The 18,495-nt window shown below is 44.7% G+C and overlaps 1 protein-coding gene across 4 annotated transcripts in view; it reads right to left on the minus strand.

Moving 5' to 3' along the window:
- tp73 (tumor protein p73) overlaps window positions 1-18,495 on the minus strand; it is a 42,007-nt gene that overhangs the window by 18,964 nt on the left and 4,548 nt on the right. For 2 of the 4 annotated variants that reach the window (XM_023841556.2, XM_023841557.2), the window contains exons 2-4: window positions 13,139-13,234; window positions 11,956-12,094; window positions 3,438-3,683 (exon numbers count right to left, since the gene is read on the minus strand). In XM_023841556.2, coding sequence (XP_023697324.1) covers window positions 3,438-3,683; window positions 11,956-12,094; window positions 13,139-13,234 — 481 coding nt within the window. Of the gene's footprint in view, window positions 1-3,437; window positions 3,684-4,715; window positions 5,010-9,681; window positions 9,936-11,955; window positions 12,095-13,138; window positions 13,235-18,495 lie in introns of those variants that run through there. The other 2 variants (XM_023841558.2, XM_023841559.2) reach the window with 2 other exon arrangements.

Here is an 18,495-nt window from a genome sequence, read left to right on the forward strand (position 1 = left end):
GTCAGTGTGGCTCAGGGGGCTGTTGGTCGCTAGAACGCCACTTCACTCGGCGTCCGTCTCAGTGTGGCCGCATCTCGCATCGACCGTTTGGCTCCTCTGCCACTCAATCCGGCCGATTTCGCTACCAAGGAACTTAATACTTTGTCCCGCATTCGAAAGCTACTGGATTTATGAGCCGTCAGAGCTTCTCCCCCTGGGAGTCTGCATGTCCATACCACTCATACGACCTATAAGACAAGCATACCGGCCGTATGCAGGTAAAAGTTAGTTGTGCTGCATTTACGTGTAAGTTAGGGGGCTAATGCTTCGCTAACAACGTTTAGCTGCAGGAGTGTCATTAGAGTTTTATGAAAAGCGGAGCTCGGCTTGTACTAGGGGGGTCTGATTCTAATGAAAATTAATGTAGAGAACACACTATTTCAACCAATTAATGTATATTTATTTGGGGGGGGGGGGCTGTTTATTGTGATGCCCCCGCAAAGCTGCATCTTCTGAACCTCTGTGACCTTTCTTAGGAAATCCAACGCGATTCTCGCTAAGAGAGAGTAGAAGGTAGCTGCCGTTCAGGACAGATCCTCATAGCAGCCGGTCGTCCCAGTTGCATCTCCTTAGTTCACGTCTGTCAGCTTTTAACAATGACGCCTTAATCCTTTTGCTATTCCACACATCACCTATTTATAGGCAGCTAGCAAAACATAACCATATCTAACACACAACCGACAACTAAATACGGACGTGTCTGCCAGCAAGATAAAATTGATTAACGCCATGAAAAGATGGTTTAATTGTAAGTATATTTTAACAAAATCAAACAAAATGCAGTGATCACCCAGTACAAAAATGTATTTATCTTTCATTATTCCTAATTTAGTACCACTTAAAATTGATCCTGCCTTCTAATCCAGTTGATGAAGTTAAAAAATATTCGATTTCACTCCTAATAAACACAGGAAGGGCCGTCCTTGCTGTCACTGCACAGACTCAGACCAAACCAGCAGCGATATCTATGACAAGTTGCTTTCATTGGCAGTTTTACATCCAAAAAGGGGGATTAAATGATGGTCTGCAGCATCTGGTTCAGCATTGCAGATGACAAAGGAGGGGCGGCCCACTGAGACGAGGGCGAGGGCCTGTGTCGCTCAGTCAACGCGGGACGCTGTCTCGAAATGTACGCCATTGGGAACGATGGCATTGAGGAATGGGGGGGGGGGGGGGTCCCCTGCAGTGACCCCCAAACTAACCCCACTGCTCTGCTCCTCGGATCACTTTTCAGCACCGTTGGGTCCTGCTCACGCATGAATTAATAGGGCAAACAGAGCGAAACCGGGCCAAAGCAAGTGGGCGTTGGCTCTGTTTTCAAAAGGTCACGCTGGTGACAGGCTGAGGTCACGTACCCCTGCAGTAACTGCCACCGAAGGCCATTTGTTTCTCAATAAACACCCAAATCAGAATTTTCCCCCCTAATCCTGTGCCCTTTGTCACACCTACCGCAGCTGTATTTATTGTTATTAAGGAATCCCTTCATAAAACGTGAGTTGCTGTTTCTTCGAGAGCACGGCTGAGAAAACGGCCGGAGTGGCATTTAGTTCAAAAGGCTGCTCAGTCAAAGTAATCAGATAGCAGGACAAACAAAGGCCCGGAGTAGATTCGCATTCCTGTGATCCGCGATCGCTCTTTTAACACCAGGAAAACTCCGCGTTTAGCTGCTGAGGAATGCTTTTATAATACACACATGTCAGCTGAGAGGAAATACACGCGTATAGAGTTTCGGGAGAGGAGGAACCCCGCAGCCCATCCACGCTGCCCGTCTTCGACCTGCACCCTTCAGTCACCCTGAGCCGGTACTTCATATTCTGCCTTAAGACGGTTTAAAATACACAACTTCAAAATTTAAATAACGTCTGTTATCTTTTAAGTGGTTCTTTCATCCTTTTATCCTCTTACAAAAAATATATTAAATGCTTCTATCTGTTATAAACCGTAATTATATCTTTGTAATATCATATTCGGAAGGTAAACTCTTGACACGCCACTCGAACGAGTTATAAAAAACGTAATAATGATATTCCTCCAGCTTTTATCATTTTTTTCTGGCAGCTGCACCTTGGAAAGAGAGACTAAGGTATAATTAAGGGATAATAAAGAGTAAAGTGCCCGTATAACCGTATAATACGGGAACAATGTCGTGAAAACCTTGCAAAAATGTGACTAAATCACATTTAATAGCAAGTACTTTAATACTGGGCTTTATGTGCCTTGGTAAATGTATTATTGTAACTGCCCAGTTTGAATAAAACAAGAGTAAGTAGCAGTAATACTTGCGATAAATATCATCAGTTGTTCCCGTATCCGTTTTTGTATCCCATCTTTAAAGATTTGGCATAGACTTTATAACATTACATATTTAAGATAGTTGATTTCATTAAAAGACCCTATTAAGACGTGTTCATGCGTTTGCACTTTGCCGTAAATAATCGCTGCATACAATGCGCATCGGCTTGAGTGGCAGCGCTGGGGACCTCGGTCCACAGCAGTAGGACGGCGTGTTTTCCCGGCCAAGCTCCGGTCGTCCGGCACCCCGATCACAAGATGAGATCCCCAAAATATGATGGGCAATTTCTGTTAAGTTTCCTGTTTCCGCGTTTTCTCGCTTCTCCGGCAGTCGCACCGCACTTCCCCGCACTCTGCCCCCCCCACCCCATACTGTACCTGTCACAGGCGCCCCTGACGGACGGACTGCCGCAAACGCAGCAACACACTGACGCAAATACAGCGTACACGAAACAGTTTCTTCGTCTCAGTTTAAATTGTGAGAAAAATAATGTCACATTCCTCTAGCTTGACAAGGCCAAAATCGCAATAAAAGCACTACATTAACATTATATCCCAACAGAATTTAAGACAAACTCTACAAAAAGTAAATAGGCTTGCTAATGGCAATGTTTAATCAACTAAAAAAAAAACCTTGAGGTAGTATCTACTGAGGAATGTTCCACCAGTCCAGCTTCAGTCCATCTCTCAAGGCAGGTGACACCATCGCACAAAGTGAGTCAAAGGCACCTGCGACGTTTCCAGTAAGTCCGACCACCTCAGTAACCGAAACCCGATTGATCTGAGGGTGAAACAAGTACGAGATGCTGCCATGAAGATGGACATATCAAGCAGGGACTGGGCGGACAGGGACGGCCCGAGTCAAGATTTGCGCAGAACTCCCACGCGGTTCAGGCGGTGACATGAAGTCACCTCCCATGAGTGAAGAACGGGAGAATGACGACAGTGATGGGGGGGGGGGGACGATACAGGTATGTCCTCGCACGCTGGCAGGCCCCCGCTTAGTGGCCGCAGTACAGTAGCTACAGGTGTGTGTGCGTCAGTGTGTGCGCCCCGAGTACGATAGGGTGGGGTAAAGGTGGGGGGGTTTGTGGAGTGACACTCACCGTCCACGTGGCGGACTTGGCGGTGCTGGACTGCTGGAAGGTGACCTCAAAGCCGTGTGGTCCTGGGTAGTCGGCGTTGGAGGGGATGGCGGGGGCCGGCGACATGGCGTCGAAGGTGGAGTTGGGCTGCGAGTAGGGCGACGGCGCGGGCGCGCTGGAGGCGTGCTCGGAGCTGTAGGGGCTGGCAGAGGCCGCTCGGCCCCCCAGGCTGGGCTCCATGCTGCTGCTCAGGAGGCTGTACTGGGACTGAGGGTCGGGGTGGGGTGAGGCGGGACACACATAGGTAAGAGGGAGCTGGGAGATATCCACCCGCCTTGCCGGGCTCCTGTTACATCCAGGCACACTTAAAGGGGTAGCAGCCCTGTCCTGAGGCAGGCAGCGGTGGGCCGGCATGCGGGGGGCGGGGGGGGGGGCGCTTGTAAAACAAATCCTAATCTGACCGTAGCCTAATTGCTGCCATTTCCCACACACCTCTGGCTGGGTCTGAAGTCAGAAAGCTCTTAACTTCTCTGGGGGCATCGTGTCGCGACCACCTTGTGGAGACGTCTGACTAGTGTGCAAAAATTTCAGGGAGGGAGGGGGGGGGGGGGGGCTGAGAGTAAGCACTTAAATTGTGCCTGAAGAAAATGAATATGAAGTATGAAACACTTCAGGCTCTGCGACACGTCTGCGCTGATTCCCTTTGCTCCTGCACGGGATGCTCTCTGTGGTCTCTTCTGCCATTTAGGAGACGAGTTAAGCGCCGCAGCAATATGCTGCATGCGAATCTCGCCTTGGCATGATTGGTTAAGGATATAAACAGGTTTTGCTTTTAGAGGCTGACTGGTTGACTGGTTGATGTCATCAAGTTTACTGGTGGATTTCATATGTATTATGCTTTATGTTCAGGGTTATCAGCTCCTGACATTAGAAGCTAAATGATATTGCTGGAAATATTCCCTCCCCCCAGTGAGAGAAAGGATTAAGGTCTGATAGAAATTCATTGCCTTTTACATAGTAACATAGAAGTATAGCAGATAGATATAGACAAAATATCTGTTCACATGTTAAAGATGTATAATATGTGCATAAAATTATATACAGTAGATCATGGTACAAAACAGTCTTCAGAGCATAAAGTAAAATATGAACCAAGATAATATCACATTAAAGTTACGATGCTTTGAACATTCCTCTAGAGAGGACATGAACTGCAGCTACACTGTTAAATTAGTGACAAAAGCAGAACTCTCATTGAAACACGACACCTCTTACCCATTTGTTAAAAGAATATATTACCTTCTTCTTGACATAGTACATTGTCCAACGACTGCAGTGTTTTCTCAAAGAAAAAAAAGAAATACAATATAAAAGTCTCTTTAAAAATCCAGCAGACCAGCAAACTTAAGAAGTGGGTAGCATAATCCCTGCTTGGGTCTGCCAGGAGCGTGCACCCGTGTGGTCGACTAGTGCATTCTTCACCTTCTCCTGGTCTATGGCACCGTCTCCAACGAAGGAACCCTTCCCAATGTGAGGCTGGGTGACCGGGCAGCTGCAGAGCGCAACGCAGCGTGTGGGGAGCAGAGCTCAAATGAAAAAGCACATGTTTCCCTAATTATGACATGCCCTAACCCAGACTACAACATCGATACAGGTAGATACTTGCAAGAAGCTGTTCTCGCTCTCGAAAGGCCCGACCTAAGTAAACACGGGCTGGCGGGTTCGCCTCGGAGAAGAAGACGAAGGAAAAAAAAAGAATGAAGAGCAAGGCTCAAAGGTCAAAGAGAGGAGATTGTATGCTTCCATATATGGGCTACGGGATACTTTTCAGGCCGTCTAATTATCACTGATGCTGTAGTTTGGTTGAGGAGTCGTGTTTTTCGAAAGTTTTCGAATATTGTGTCTGGTCCGTGTTAAAATGTTACCTGAAAAAAAATGCATTGTGTGTCCTCGTGAGTTTTATGTAGCGGGAACGGTCTGTGAACGGTCTGTGAACGGTCTGTGAAGACACTTTCTGATGTCGTGGGCAAAATGACCGATTCAGCCAGATTAGGCCACTACAGGATTCTCATTTGGCGTGGGAGTGTGCGACATCTTCACACGGAAAAGGGGACTGGCTTTTGACTGGCATTATCGTGTACGAGGAGCGCTAGGGCAGATCTAAGACATGGCCAGGTAAATATGTGGCCACTCCTGTTACTACCACACATCAAAATTAGAAAAACAAAATATTGATTATTTTATTTTCTAAGCAGAATTGTAGATGAGACACAGTGCAGTGCTTCCCAGTGAAACTTTAGATCAGGTGCTGTCTCTGTATTGCAGACATTGCTTTTATGAGCTCAGCAAACTTGTCAGTTGATCATAAATAGAGCTGCCCCCCCCCCCCCCCAATGGTTGCTCCCAGAGCTGGACATTTCAGGTCCAGAAAGTAAAAATCCAGACCAAGATTCTGTTTCATCCAACCAATTGAGTTATATGTGACTGAGACTCTTTATCTTCTGGGAGGACCAGTGAGGCACCACTGGAGGGGTCTGGCTTGCTGGGAATGGTCTGCACTGTAGGGTCAGCTGTAGGAGGAGAATGAAATGGTAGGAGGTTTCTGCCTTCATGTACCTCCTGACTGTACCAAAATGCAAGCGCTGAGACCGAGTAACAGTGTTTCCTAAGCCAGTCCTCCAGGGCCCTCAGACAGTCCACGTTTTTGTTCTCTCCCAACTCCCAACACAACTGTACCACGTACTAAGTGATCTTGATTGGCTTGGGGCAGGGAGGGAACAAAAATGTGGACTGTCTGCGGGCCCCAAGGACTTTGTTTGTAAGCACTGCTTTAGCCTATAATGTTTAAAATATGGGCCAATTATGAAAAGTACCAAGGCACAAAGGAATGTACACTCGGGGCACCCCGGGTACACAGCCCGATTTAAACAGCGCTGGGGTGCATGGTCAGATAAGAAAGACGAGATCCCATTGAATGTCAGACATGGAAAATATAACAGAATATGACCTGATGGTTTGTAGTCTGTGTGCTGGAGTTCAAAGACATTTCCAAAGCAAGAAAGTATATGGCTCCGTTCTCTCAAATGATCGATCGTAAGGTCTGTCAGAACTGCACCTGACGTCGTTTTCTAATGCTGTGACTGCAGTGTCACCAGATCACATAGAGACTGATCCTCAAACCAGGCAGACAAAACATCTGATGGCCGCGTTAGACCCAGGAGAAGCTTTTGAAAAAGGTATTGCTTCAGTCTATATTTATATGTGGGTAAAACTATAAGTCGCTTTGAATAAAATCAATCAATCATTCAATCAATATTTATTGACTTAGCATATTGTGTACACAAGTCTACTGTAGTTCAAAGTGCTTTACTGGGGGGGGAGGAGGACAAGAATTTCAATAAAAGTATAATCAAGTACTTAGCCAGCAAATGTACGGTCAAAATGTCAGAGTACAGCTTTACCTTTCCACTGAGTTTTTTTAACATTGCTGAAACTTGACGGAGGAAAGAATGCGATAAGTCTCTCAATTCACAAGATGATCAAAGACTATCCTCGCCCCCATTTTACGGTTTTTTTTTCCGGGAGTTTCCAAAAGAAGGCAGAGAAATGATGCCAGCGCCAGCGCTCCTACGAAACACGGACAAGTGGGTACGAGGAACGCGGCGAGAAAGCTGTGCGTGGTGCTGCGGCGGGGCTGCGGGGATAGCGGCATGACGGCAAGTCCCGACACAGCGCCGGCAGGGGGACGCTGCGGTGCGCCTCCACCGAAACGCTCCCGCACAATGGCGAGCGGGGGGGCGTTAAGCAGGCACCGCCGAAACTTCGCCCTCCAGCTAATTTCATTGCTCTCCATGCCAAGCATACATTTTTACACACACACACACACACACACACACACACACAGAATGCGTCAAGAGCTTCAGTTACAAAGCTTTCCAGCAGCTAAGACGTGCGACCTGAGAGATTTTAAACGTAGTGTGATTGCTGGTGCCTGATGTGGTGGTTCCAGCATGTCAGAAACATCCAACCTTCTGGGATTTTCATGTAATACAGACTTGAACTTGTAGAGAATGGCGTAATGAAAAAAAAATCCAGTCAATGGCATTTTTATGGCTGAAAATACCTTGTTATTGACAGACGTCAGCGGAGAATCGCCACACTCCACAAGCCACAAGCTAACAGTACATCAGTGGTGCAGAGAAAGGGCTTCTCTGAATGCAGAAGGGGGTCCTACATGAGCGTTGTCGCCATTAAATCTGAGGGGGACGTGTCCCCCTCACATTTCATAATTATTCGTTTGGACCCCCCCAACACACACATTTCACATAAAATATTAGTTTTATGCCAGTGTGTCCCCACCACATTCAAAATGGTTCTGACGCCCCTGTGGTCCTACCTGATACTATGAAGGGCTACTAAATTAAATTTAATACACAGGCACGTGTAGAGGGGCTGAGCGTGCCTGAGTACATCCATCCATCCATCCATTTTCTGTAATCACTTGTCCTATTCAGGGTCACGGGGGGTCCGGAGCGTATCCCGGAGGCTACGAGCGTAAGGCAGGAAAGAACCCGGGATGGGATGCCAACCCATCGCAGGGCACAATTACACACCAATCACTCACACATGCGCACCTGTGGGAAATTTGGTAACTCCAATTAACCTCAGCATTTTTTGGACTGTGTTGGAAACCGGAGTACCTAGAGGAATTCCCACGACGACACTGCCTGAGTACCTGTCCCTCCCTATTGAAAGTGCCCCCCTTTTCAATATGTATATATAGTATGTGATGCATGTTTTATCTTAATCATAATATAACCTGATGAAAGTAGGCACGGTAAAGTTGAGTGATATATATTATGTGTTTACTGTGTATATTATAATACTGGGAAAGATAATTGGATTAGAAAAAAATGTGTTAAAATGTCGCCATCTGCTGATCCATGTGTGAAGTACAGCGACCGAGACGAGACGAAATTAATTGGACGTGTGTGTATATTTGTTAATGGACTTGTTTATCAAAAGGTCCCCTTTGATATGAACTTTTTTGAAAAAACGATGTCCTCTACACAGCACCCGCTAATATAGTCATTATTTTATGACGTCCTTTTTGTTTTAAATCCAATACAAAGGAAGTTAATGGAATGCATTCCAATGCCATTCATCCATTTTCTGCAACCACTTGTCCTATTCATGGTCACAGGAGGTCCAGTGCCTGTCCTGGAGGCTATGAGTGCAAGGCAGGGAACAGGCCAGGATGGAGTGCCAACCCATCACAGTGCACACTCACACACCACGCACTCACACACCTATGGGCAATTTGGGAACTACAATTAGCTTCGGCTTGCTTTTGGGCTGTGGGGGGAACCCAGAGGAATCCCCAGGGCAACACTGGGAGAACATGCAAACTCCACACACACGGAACCTTGCTGGAGACTCAAACCCAGGCCACTGAAATATGAGGCGACAGTGCCAACCGCTGCAGCACCCAAGCAGTCCGATGATTATGTATGAATGAGATGGTAAAAAACACCGCTTGCTTATATATACATTTCCCTCGTGTTTATTTAGCATGAATTGTATATTGTTAAAACATGTTACATATGATGAACAAATGCCTTGTGATGGACTGGCAACCTGCCCTTGGCGCCTTGTGTCCTATGCTGCTGGGAATCACTTCCAGGTTCCCCTGGGACAGTGTCTTGGATAAGCAGTTGAAAGATAGATGGATAAATGGATGGATATATTGATGAATGGATAGACGAAAAAAATCATCCATCCATCCATCCATCCATCCATCCAATAATAGATATTAATTCATTTATGAGTTTCAGTAAAAGTCTTGCTCATTTTCCAGTAGGTAAAACAAGTCAAAAACATAAAGTGTTATCCATACGTACACAGAGAGCAGCCTCTGGGAAGGTTAAACTCCAATTAAATGTCACCGATCAACAACTCACGCATCTTTCGTCAGTAGGTGATTAGCTACTCCTGGTAAAAATGTTGCTAAGCTAACTTGAAACTGCAGAACCCCCAGAGCTGACATAACGCACAGCTGGCTGAATCACATGGAGGTGCAGGACCAGCGAATGACACCTGTTGAGGACCGACTGCCATCGAATCCATCGAATCACAAGAGGACTGTCTAGCTCAACCAATCAACAAGCATGGTGCTAAGGTAAAAAAAAAACCCAAAGCATGCAAACACACACACACACCCTTTCCTTTCTAAGCCAAAGCAGGAGAGGCAGCAGCTCCCACCTACCGTTCTGCAGCGCTGCGTTGGGTCACTAATGTACAACATGGTACCTGGCCCACAGGAGCAGCCTGTCCGTGGCGACACGGGGGCCCGGCCTGGTCCAGGTCGGCAAGTGGTGCTCAGTGGAGCCTGTGAGAGGAGCCCAAGCAGGAACGCAGGGTGGGGGGCGCCGGTGGCAGCGGCGGTGACGCCGGACAGGGCAGCGGAGGAACGCCAGGGCGCAGGAGGGGGGATGCAAAGGGCTACCTCCCCTATTTCAACTTTCCCCCATCTCCCCTGGCCCTCGTGCCTGGCTTGCCTCTAACAACAAATCTGGGACCTCCCCCTTTTTTTCTCATGACTATTCATTAACCCACCAGGCAGGCCCAGGCTTGTTCACTGATGTATTGGACTATACCAACTTCAAAGCAAGGGGGTCACAGATAAATAACTTGGATTTTTAGACTAACCATTGCATAGAGACTTTGATTACAATGAACCAACCATACTCATCAAATCAGTTCCTTGAATAAAAGTTTTTTTGCCTATTCATTTATGAAGCTAGCATTAGCATGAGAAACATTTGGCATTTTTTTGTTAAAAAAAAACCAGACTAAGGGAAGAAACATGGAAAAACACTCCTGGGCGCCAAACTGCCGCAGTTTGTGTGATAAAGTCATATTAGGGAACCCCACTTCAGCTATTACACACACTCCTGTCTCAGTGCTTACAGTAGCAATTATGTCATCATACAAAAGTCCAGATTACAGCTTCAAGCTCACTGCCATGCCATTGATTAAAATGGCACTGTCCTGTATGATGACTGATTACACCAGTTCAGAACAGAGCCAAATATCACTGACTCTCTCACTCATCTACACACACACACACACACACACACACACACACACCAGGTGAAGTAACGCCCAAGGGGGATGACTGGGATTCTAATTGAAACAGCACAATGCGCTCAAAATAAATTTACAGTCCCATTCATTGGCATTGCTGATTAAAAAAACCCCCACTATTGTTAACCCACGTGGCCAAGATTAACTTTCAAAGACACAAACCGGCCATCCTCACAGGAGTACTTCTTTATTTGGAAAACCAGCCAATGATGAAACAATTCAAAGCTAATGGGTGACGTTAGCTCATGCTAACAGGCTGGATTCTCCATGGAGTTTATGGGCCACCGGTTGCTGTGTTCGTGGCCCGGGGAGGAATGCTAAGAGTCCCCTGACTGGCGCCGCCATTTACAGGTGCATGGCGCACTTTGCAAACGACTCCAGATGGCCAGCAGCAGGTCTCGGGTAGCGGGTTTGGCTTGGCTGCTAATTAGCGTAGTAACCTCCCACCTAATCCGTCTGCCCCAGCACACAGGGAGGGAAAATGCTCAGGAAGGGAGGGAAAATGGGAGGGAAGCTGTCGGACGTTGGAGGGGAGCCGGTCATTGCCAGTGCATTATGGGAAATATGGGGCGAACGTGGCCCATGCTGTCTTTGTGCTTGCACACACCACTGAGTATTAAGTTGTGCAGCTTTATTGCTAAAGTATAATGGCTATTGAACAGAGACATGTACAACCGATTGCAGGTATGTGAACTCTATTGTTAGAGCTCTTTGAATAGCACAACTGCTCTTGCTCCATACTTTTTTTAAATCTCATTTACATGGAACATATTTAAGTCCACACTCTTTTCTATATGAAGACTATGAAGAATCGCTCAATTTGTCTCAAAAGTGTGTGAAAACTTGTCAGGAAATCACTGCACATATTGGTTTGCGTTTTTCAGGGAAAACTGTGAAGATGCCAATAAAACGATGTACTCGATGGGGCAAGGATAATATAGTGTTATTCTATTAGTTATGTATTAATTAACCACAAACTAACTCTTACTTACATATTGATCTCATGTTAATTTATCATTAATCAGTCATGATGCATCTTTCATCCCAAGCATTTGTTGCTATATCTATTAATTCTGTAAACCTTTATGAACTACTGAATGAATGACGTGAAATACTGATCATGTGTTTGTTCATCATTAATTAATCGTGATGCATCTTTTATCTCAAGGACTATAATTGTTCATGGTTTCTTCATGATAGTAACTGAGTCATTACTAAGTATTTGGCCCCGTTAAGTATTGTGTTAAAAGTGACAATAAGCCTTTTAGTTAAATGTTCACAAGCACGATTAGAAGTATCACTGATTTACACTTGCTACCGCTGCCACAGATCTTGCCACCGCAGATCTCGAGAGCACAGTGATTATATGTGAACAGAGAGATCTTCCCCTTACCATGACGCTCTCGTTCATGTCCCGCATGTGGAAAACATCCATGCAGACCTCGGCACGGCTGGAAGGTGTGCCGCTGGTGGCGTCGTGACTGCCGGGGTGACTGTTCTGGGGAAGTTCGAAGTATGTGCTGTCCGGCTCCCTGAAAGGGTTAACAGACGTACATCTGAGCCATTTCAGCGCCGTAATGCAGCATCTGCGTTCAGATCGGTGTACAGAGCATGTAGGGCACCGAGTCCCAGGACTGGACGGGTTAAAATATGGACATTGATAGTGGATAGCAGGATAAGAGTATATTCTGTGCAGTACAGCGTGGATAAATGCATAATTAATGCATGAAATAGATAGTGATACCTTCCTAAAACAAAGAAATATTTATACATCATAGAAATTCATAGAACCACACAACATAACACAGGTATTGACAGTGAATCATAAAAGAGTTTATGGAATAGATTAGAGTGTGATCTTGGCTACCTTGCATTCTATATACTGTACTATATACATTCTACATATTGCATTGTATGTTGGATGCTTGACTGTCAGATGTTTGAAAACTGTTCTAGTTTTGTATTTTTTTTTTTTTACTTTCCTTCAGAGAAACGACGTTTCATGGTAGCTATGTTGGGCTTCAAGAAAGGGCCGGTGTGTATGCGGGTTTTTGCTGCAACTCCCTAATTAGATTACTAATTAGAGGACTGATTGACTGAAGAGTCCTCACACCTGGGTTTGAACAGTTGACATAAAGGCTTAGATACTGGCCCTTTAAGGATAAGATTGCCTACCTTTGTCCTATATGGTGAGATGACAATAAAGAATCTAGAATCTTGAATTCTGTGTGATACGTAAGATATCATGTAACCTTATATACAGTGTCCACTATATTTTAACACACATGGGTCTCAGTGCTAGGAAGTCCAGGGAGGAGGCTCTGAGTATCCTGAGAAATGCGACGATGACATACATTACTGATGACAAACGCAAACACGCCGTCTGCTAGACGGAAGGCTTTACTCCCCAAAACGTGTAAGTTTTTCCAAAACACACTCAGTGTAGACCTGACTTGTTCTTTCCATGATTTACCCGGAGTGTGTATGTGTGTAGTGCTCTGATCCCCAGCACAGTGTAGAGTGTGGGGTAGAGTCTGGGTGGTGAGGAATGAGGCTGAGGGAGTGCAGGTGCTCACAATGTGCTCCACAGGTGCTCGAAGGTCGTCCCCTCGTCAGCGGCTGTGGACTGGGACATCTTTGCTGACGGGTAATCCACCGACGGGTAGATCACTCTGCGGACGTTAAAAGACCCATCATCATCATCATCATCATCTGCAGGCAGCTGACTGAGCCCGGATTCAGCGTGGTGTGAAACATCACTGAGGGAAGAGGCACTCCGACACAGAACATTTCTGCATCCGAATATACCCAGAAGGCTTTTGGTCCAGATTCTAGGATGAGCTCTGCTATATATATTTTCAACATATATGGGTATAGATTAAATCACTAAGTAAATAACAACACTAACAAAAACAATAAAAACAACAATAATAATAACAGCAACCATAATAATAGCTGACGGTCCCCATCTGGTCCCCAGTGTGGGGTCTCCCGTTTCCTCTGAGCAGATCGCAGGGTGCTGTTCCTGTTCTGCGGCCCGCATGGGGTGCGGGTGCTGCCACAGCTGGCCTGCCCAGACCTGTCTGCTGTGGGCCCATGGGGAATCGGGCTTCAGGCTCCGAGCAGAGCCTCCTTCCCACGCGCCACACATTACTAGCAACCCAACTGCCAGGCCCCCCTCCCCCCCCCGGCCACTGCAGCCTTACTCTGGGGAGAGCGTGTTATACACTTAGCACTACCCACCAGCTCCAGGACACTGTGGATACCATACAGCAGGAAGGGTCTCCGGATGACGGGTCAACCAAACATATGTGATTTCAACTTTGATTACATTATGTAGTTCAGCCTTTAAAAAGTCATAGCGTTTTAGTATGAAGGGCTCCCTCTTGTGGTTATTAGTATAAATACCGCTTTTTGGTGTTGATCCAACCATCCATTTTCCATAAACACTTATCCTATGCAAGACCACGATGGTGAGCCTCTTTCCAGAGAGAGTACACCATGCCAGATGATCGCGAGAATCTCACACTAATGGTGACTTAGAGACACCAGCTATAACCACATCAAGGCAAAAGACTGGAGGTCTGAGGCTGTAGCACCGACAGAAGCATAAAAATAGAGACAAATCATTTAACTGTCAACTATTTAAACAAAAAGATACTTAGAATTAACTTTAAACCCATAGGTAATGCTTTTTGGAATGTTTATAACACAGATACATAAAGATATTATTACAAACTAGAGGGAATAGTCTGCATATTCTCCCTGTGTCATATTGAAGGGAATTCCGCTAGGTACTGCACTGCAATAAAAGCTATGGCCTTCTATCCGGGTAGATGGATTGATAGATGCATAAAATACCAGTGGTGCCTAAAGCCAAGAAACATACAATAACCCAAAGCTTAGTATTCGATACCATTAAGAAAATCAGTGATACGGTTGTTCGGAACATTATGCTCTAAACACTGATTATGAATATTTGGGCTATTATTCTGTAATGTTCCCGCCTGCGCCCATTGTTCCCAGGATAGGCTCAGGTCCCCCCCCGCGACCCCAGTTGGGATTGAGCGGTTTCAGAAAATGGATGGATGGATGCATTCGTTTATGTTATTATTCTCATAATAAACAGTTACAGTTCAGTATAGAGTGCACATTGTTACAACACAATTTTGCAGCTTAATGGTTTACCGAAGCTGATAAGGTACAACATGAGGCAGAAACCCTCAACCTCCTAATCACATGTTAGCTCACCTGACCATTACACTCCACCTTGTAAAGAGCCAAAGGAAGTGAGAGGACATGACCTGTGACCCCTGACCTTTGCACAAGGACTTGACTGTGGTATATAGAGGGTCAAAGAGTCAACGTGTATATATCAGCATATTTTCTGGATATAAAGAATTTCTTAACATCCAACTTCACAGTGCCTCTCTCAGTATACACAAAAATGCATATCCACTAATATCTCAAATGTTTGGAATATACAAACACCACACACACACACACACACACACACTAAACTGAATTTTTTTATAAAAAAAAATACTGATTACTTATGTAAATGCAAAACAAATGATTTCAGATTGAGACATGAAAGCATTTCTATTGGCTAGTGACTGTACTTCATCCCTCAATGACATTTCAGCTACCTCTTTGATGTGGTGGGAGGTAGATCAGAGCGGTCCAGGCTAGGGTTTGGGTGAGTGGCTGTGTTGCTATGGCAAATATTAACCAATTCAGGGCCCACAGGTTACCGATTTAACTAAACGCAGCTGGCCCTTGTTAATTTAAGTACCCTTTTAAGGTTATTTAGAGGGTCACCGAGACGGCATGACGAGATGAACGAGGGATGCGAGGTGGTAGATTCTGTTTGTTCCTGATGGTGTTTTTAGTTACATTGTAAATGTTTTTTTTTTGTTTTTTTTTATTTTTTGTGTAGCTCATTTGTGTGATGCTTTTATGCAAAGCACCTTACAGTAGAGAGAAGGATTATAATTTGTTTGTGTGCCTCCGGAACTGAGTCCTCAGTCTTTGCATTTTAGAACGATGTTCCACTTTTGGAGCTGGAGGAGCTCCCGCCTTGACTTCCCCATTTGCAGTAAAAGTATCGTACCCTGAAACATAACTACACCTGCTAAACAGAGCTTAACTACTCTTATGCCTTATGAAGCGTTTTATAATTAAGTTTTACCTTTATTTAGTAGATGCTTTTATCTAAAATGATGTAATTTTTATTTATTTTTATTTTTTTAATGCAGGGTCAGACTGTTCATGCAGTAATTTGTGGGGGCGTGGAGTGGGGGGGGGGGGGGGGGGGTTAAAGGTCTTGCTGAGCAAATTAAGGCAGCACAGCACCTCAACACACTAAGCCACATCCTGCCCTCCATTTCCATGGGACACGGAACGGAACGGAACACTCAACATCTCAGCAGAACATACAGCTAAGAGCCAACCAATGGCTCGCTGATATATCGTTTATATAAAATTAAACCTTCTTTGTGAGCTAGAATTAATGTCTTTGGGGAATAGCTGAGCTGAAGTGACAATCTTAAACCACAGTCCATTCCAACCACACAGCAGATGTAGATCCATTATTTCACCTGAACCAGAATTAACAGCTGAAACCCTACAGACACAGATTTTACACACAGACACACAACCCTGTACTTTTGAGGCTGAGACCCTTAAGAACCGTGGCTCTGGTTCAGATACTGATGAAAACGTTATCGAATCGACGGTGACATCATACAGAACTCTACCACTGCTGGGCGTCTTTTAACTAAATACCCCACAATTCGAATGCAATCGCTTAACCCGCCAGCTACCAATACTTTTGCCTCTAAAGTAAATGCTAAATTAAATAATAAAACACAAACTAAAAAGGGAGATTAAAAAGTGAGAGAATGTGGAGGAAAGAACCAGAGGATATGGTATCTGGGGTCAACTAAGTGACATAACTATTTATCATGTCCAGAGTGTAGATACTATTTTAATTAAATTAAAACAACACAAGAAGTCTAACAAATCAACTAACCGTTGTATTAGAGTATTAAAACATGTATTGAATTCACAGACCGAAATGTTAATCGCTATATTTTTCCTTCCTCCATTAGGATGACAATGAGAATTAGTGTCCCTCCCGGACGAGTCACCTGGAGGTCCTCCGCTCCTGGCAGACCTTCTTTGAGGACCCCTTATGCTTTTACTCTTTGTCCCCTGAGTATATATTCATTGTAACATGTACCTTCGACGAAATTTTGGACAGGAATTTACCATTAACACGCATCAAAATGTGTCTGGGCGTCATTAGCTTCAAAATGCGGAAGATCTCGAAGAAAGTGAAGCAGCTCAACAGGAGGTACCCCCAGAGATCGGTGTCCAGTGTGACTGCCTAACCCTGACTACTGCCCTGACCCCGCACGACAAGCTGTCGTATTGTACACACACGATATGGCTCATTTTGTAGATCAATAGTCAGTGCAGTTCTATGACGTCACGTGAGTTTACAATGCACTGGGTCTTTTTTGGGCAGTAACTAAATTAATCTTTAAAATACTAGCGTTACTTAGCAGCAAACAGGATCCTCGAGCTTATTTTTAGTTTCCCGACTGTTAAAAATACGAGACTGTGGTCTGTGTTACATTCTTCAAACGTGTATTAACGCGGCGGTCCATAGAAAATCTACGCATTACAAATATTAATTTAAAACGTTTGGAAAAAGTGCTTATTCTAACAAACTTATGTAATAAATCTAATACAAATGGGACGATATAATCTGAGCGCTACTTATCAAAAGACAGTGAAGATGTACTGTACTTTGAACGGCAAAACGTTGATAATCTGATATAAACTACTCATTCGAATTACCAGTTAATAGTTTGATATGTTTTAGCATGGAGCGTTTTCAAAAGTTATCTATGGCGTTTATAACTTACTTTCCAACTCACAACTCTCCTCTCAGCTCTCAGATTGCACGGCTCTGTTACTTAAAAGCTCATTATATCGCAGAATGTAGCGTCTCGTATCTCCCCGGCAACGCCGCTGGTTAGGCAAAGGCAAGAAAGTATGGCAAAGGTTTGCGGCGTTTTGGAACCTTCAGGAGACCCTCATAGGATATATGACTAATTGTATAGCAAATCTGTGGAAAATACAAATACAAAGCATAATATTTTGCAGTGAATAATAATGTAATAATATAATGACGATTTTCCTCCTATGTAGGTATTAAAACTCGCCAAGAAACCTCATACAATCTGCTGGAATTTCGTTTTAAGTTGTATTACTGCCATATAGTTCCGACAATTAAAATTAATTTTAGATTCTCTCGTGATGTCGCAGTAAGTGGCGGGACGTTCAGGCTAAGCTGCCGTCTAATTTTCAAAAGCAATCAGTGAAACATTGGGAGCAGGGGCGTCAGAAGCATTTTGAATGTTGGGGGGGGGACACTGGCATAAAATTAATATTTTATGTTAAATGTGGGGGGGGGGGGGGGGGGTCCAAACGAATAATTATGAAATGTGAGGGGGACACGTCCCCCTCAGATTTAATGGCGGCGGCGCCCATGACTGGGAGCCAGAAACAAGTCACCCGTTTGGACATGTTCACTGCAAAGAAATTAAAGAAAAAAAAACATAATGATGAGACGGTCTCACTAATTGCTCAGATGTTGTATTCCTGGCAGCTAGATAGTGAAAAAGTGAAAATGATGTGCTGCAAGTATCACATCATTCTCACTTACAGGGCACGTGACTCATGAGTCATCAAAACTGCAGCAGTCCCCCCCCACACCGGTAATTTACATCCTGTAGCCTACAGAGTAAGATCATAACTAACTCCCCGTGCACCTGTATTTCGTTTTGACATTACATCCAATATTCTTTTGCTAACTGCAGAATCTCAGTCAAATCAAACATACATTTTAATTACATTATAT

This window comes from Paramormyrops kingsleyae, chromosome 6 (assembly GCF_048594095.1).
Source record: "Paramormyrops kingsleyae isolate MSU_618 chromosome 6, PKINGS_0.4, whole genome shotgun sequence".
In the NCBI taxonomy this organism is placed as follows: domain Eukaryota; kingdom Metazoa; phylum Chordata; class Actinopteri; order Osteoglossiformes; family Mormyridae; genus Paramormyrops; species Paramormyrops kingsleyae.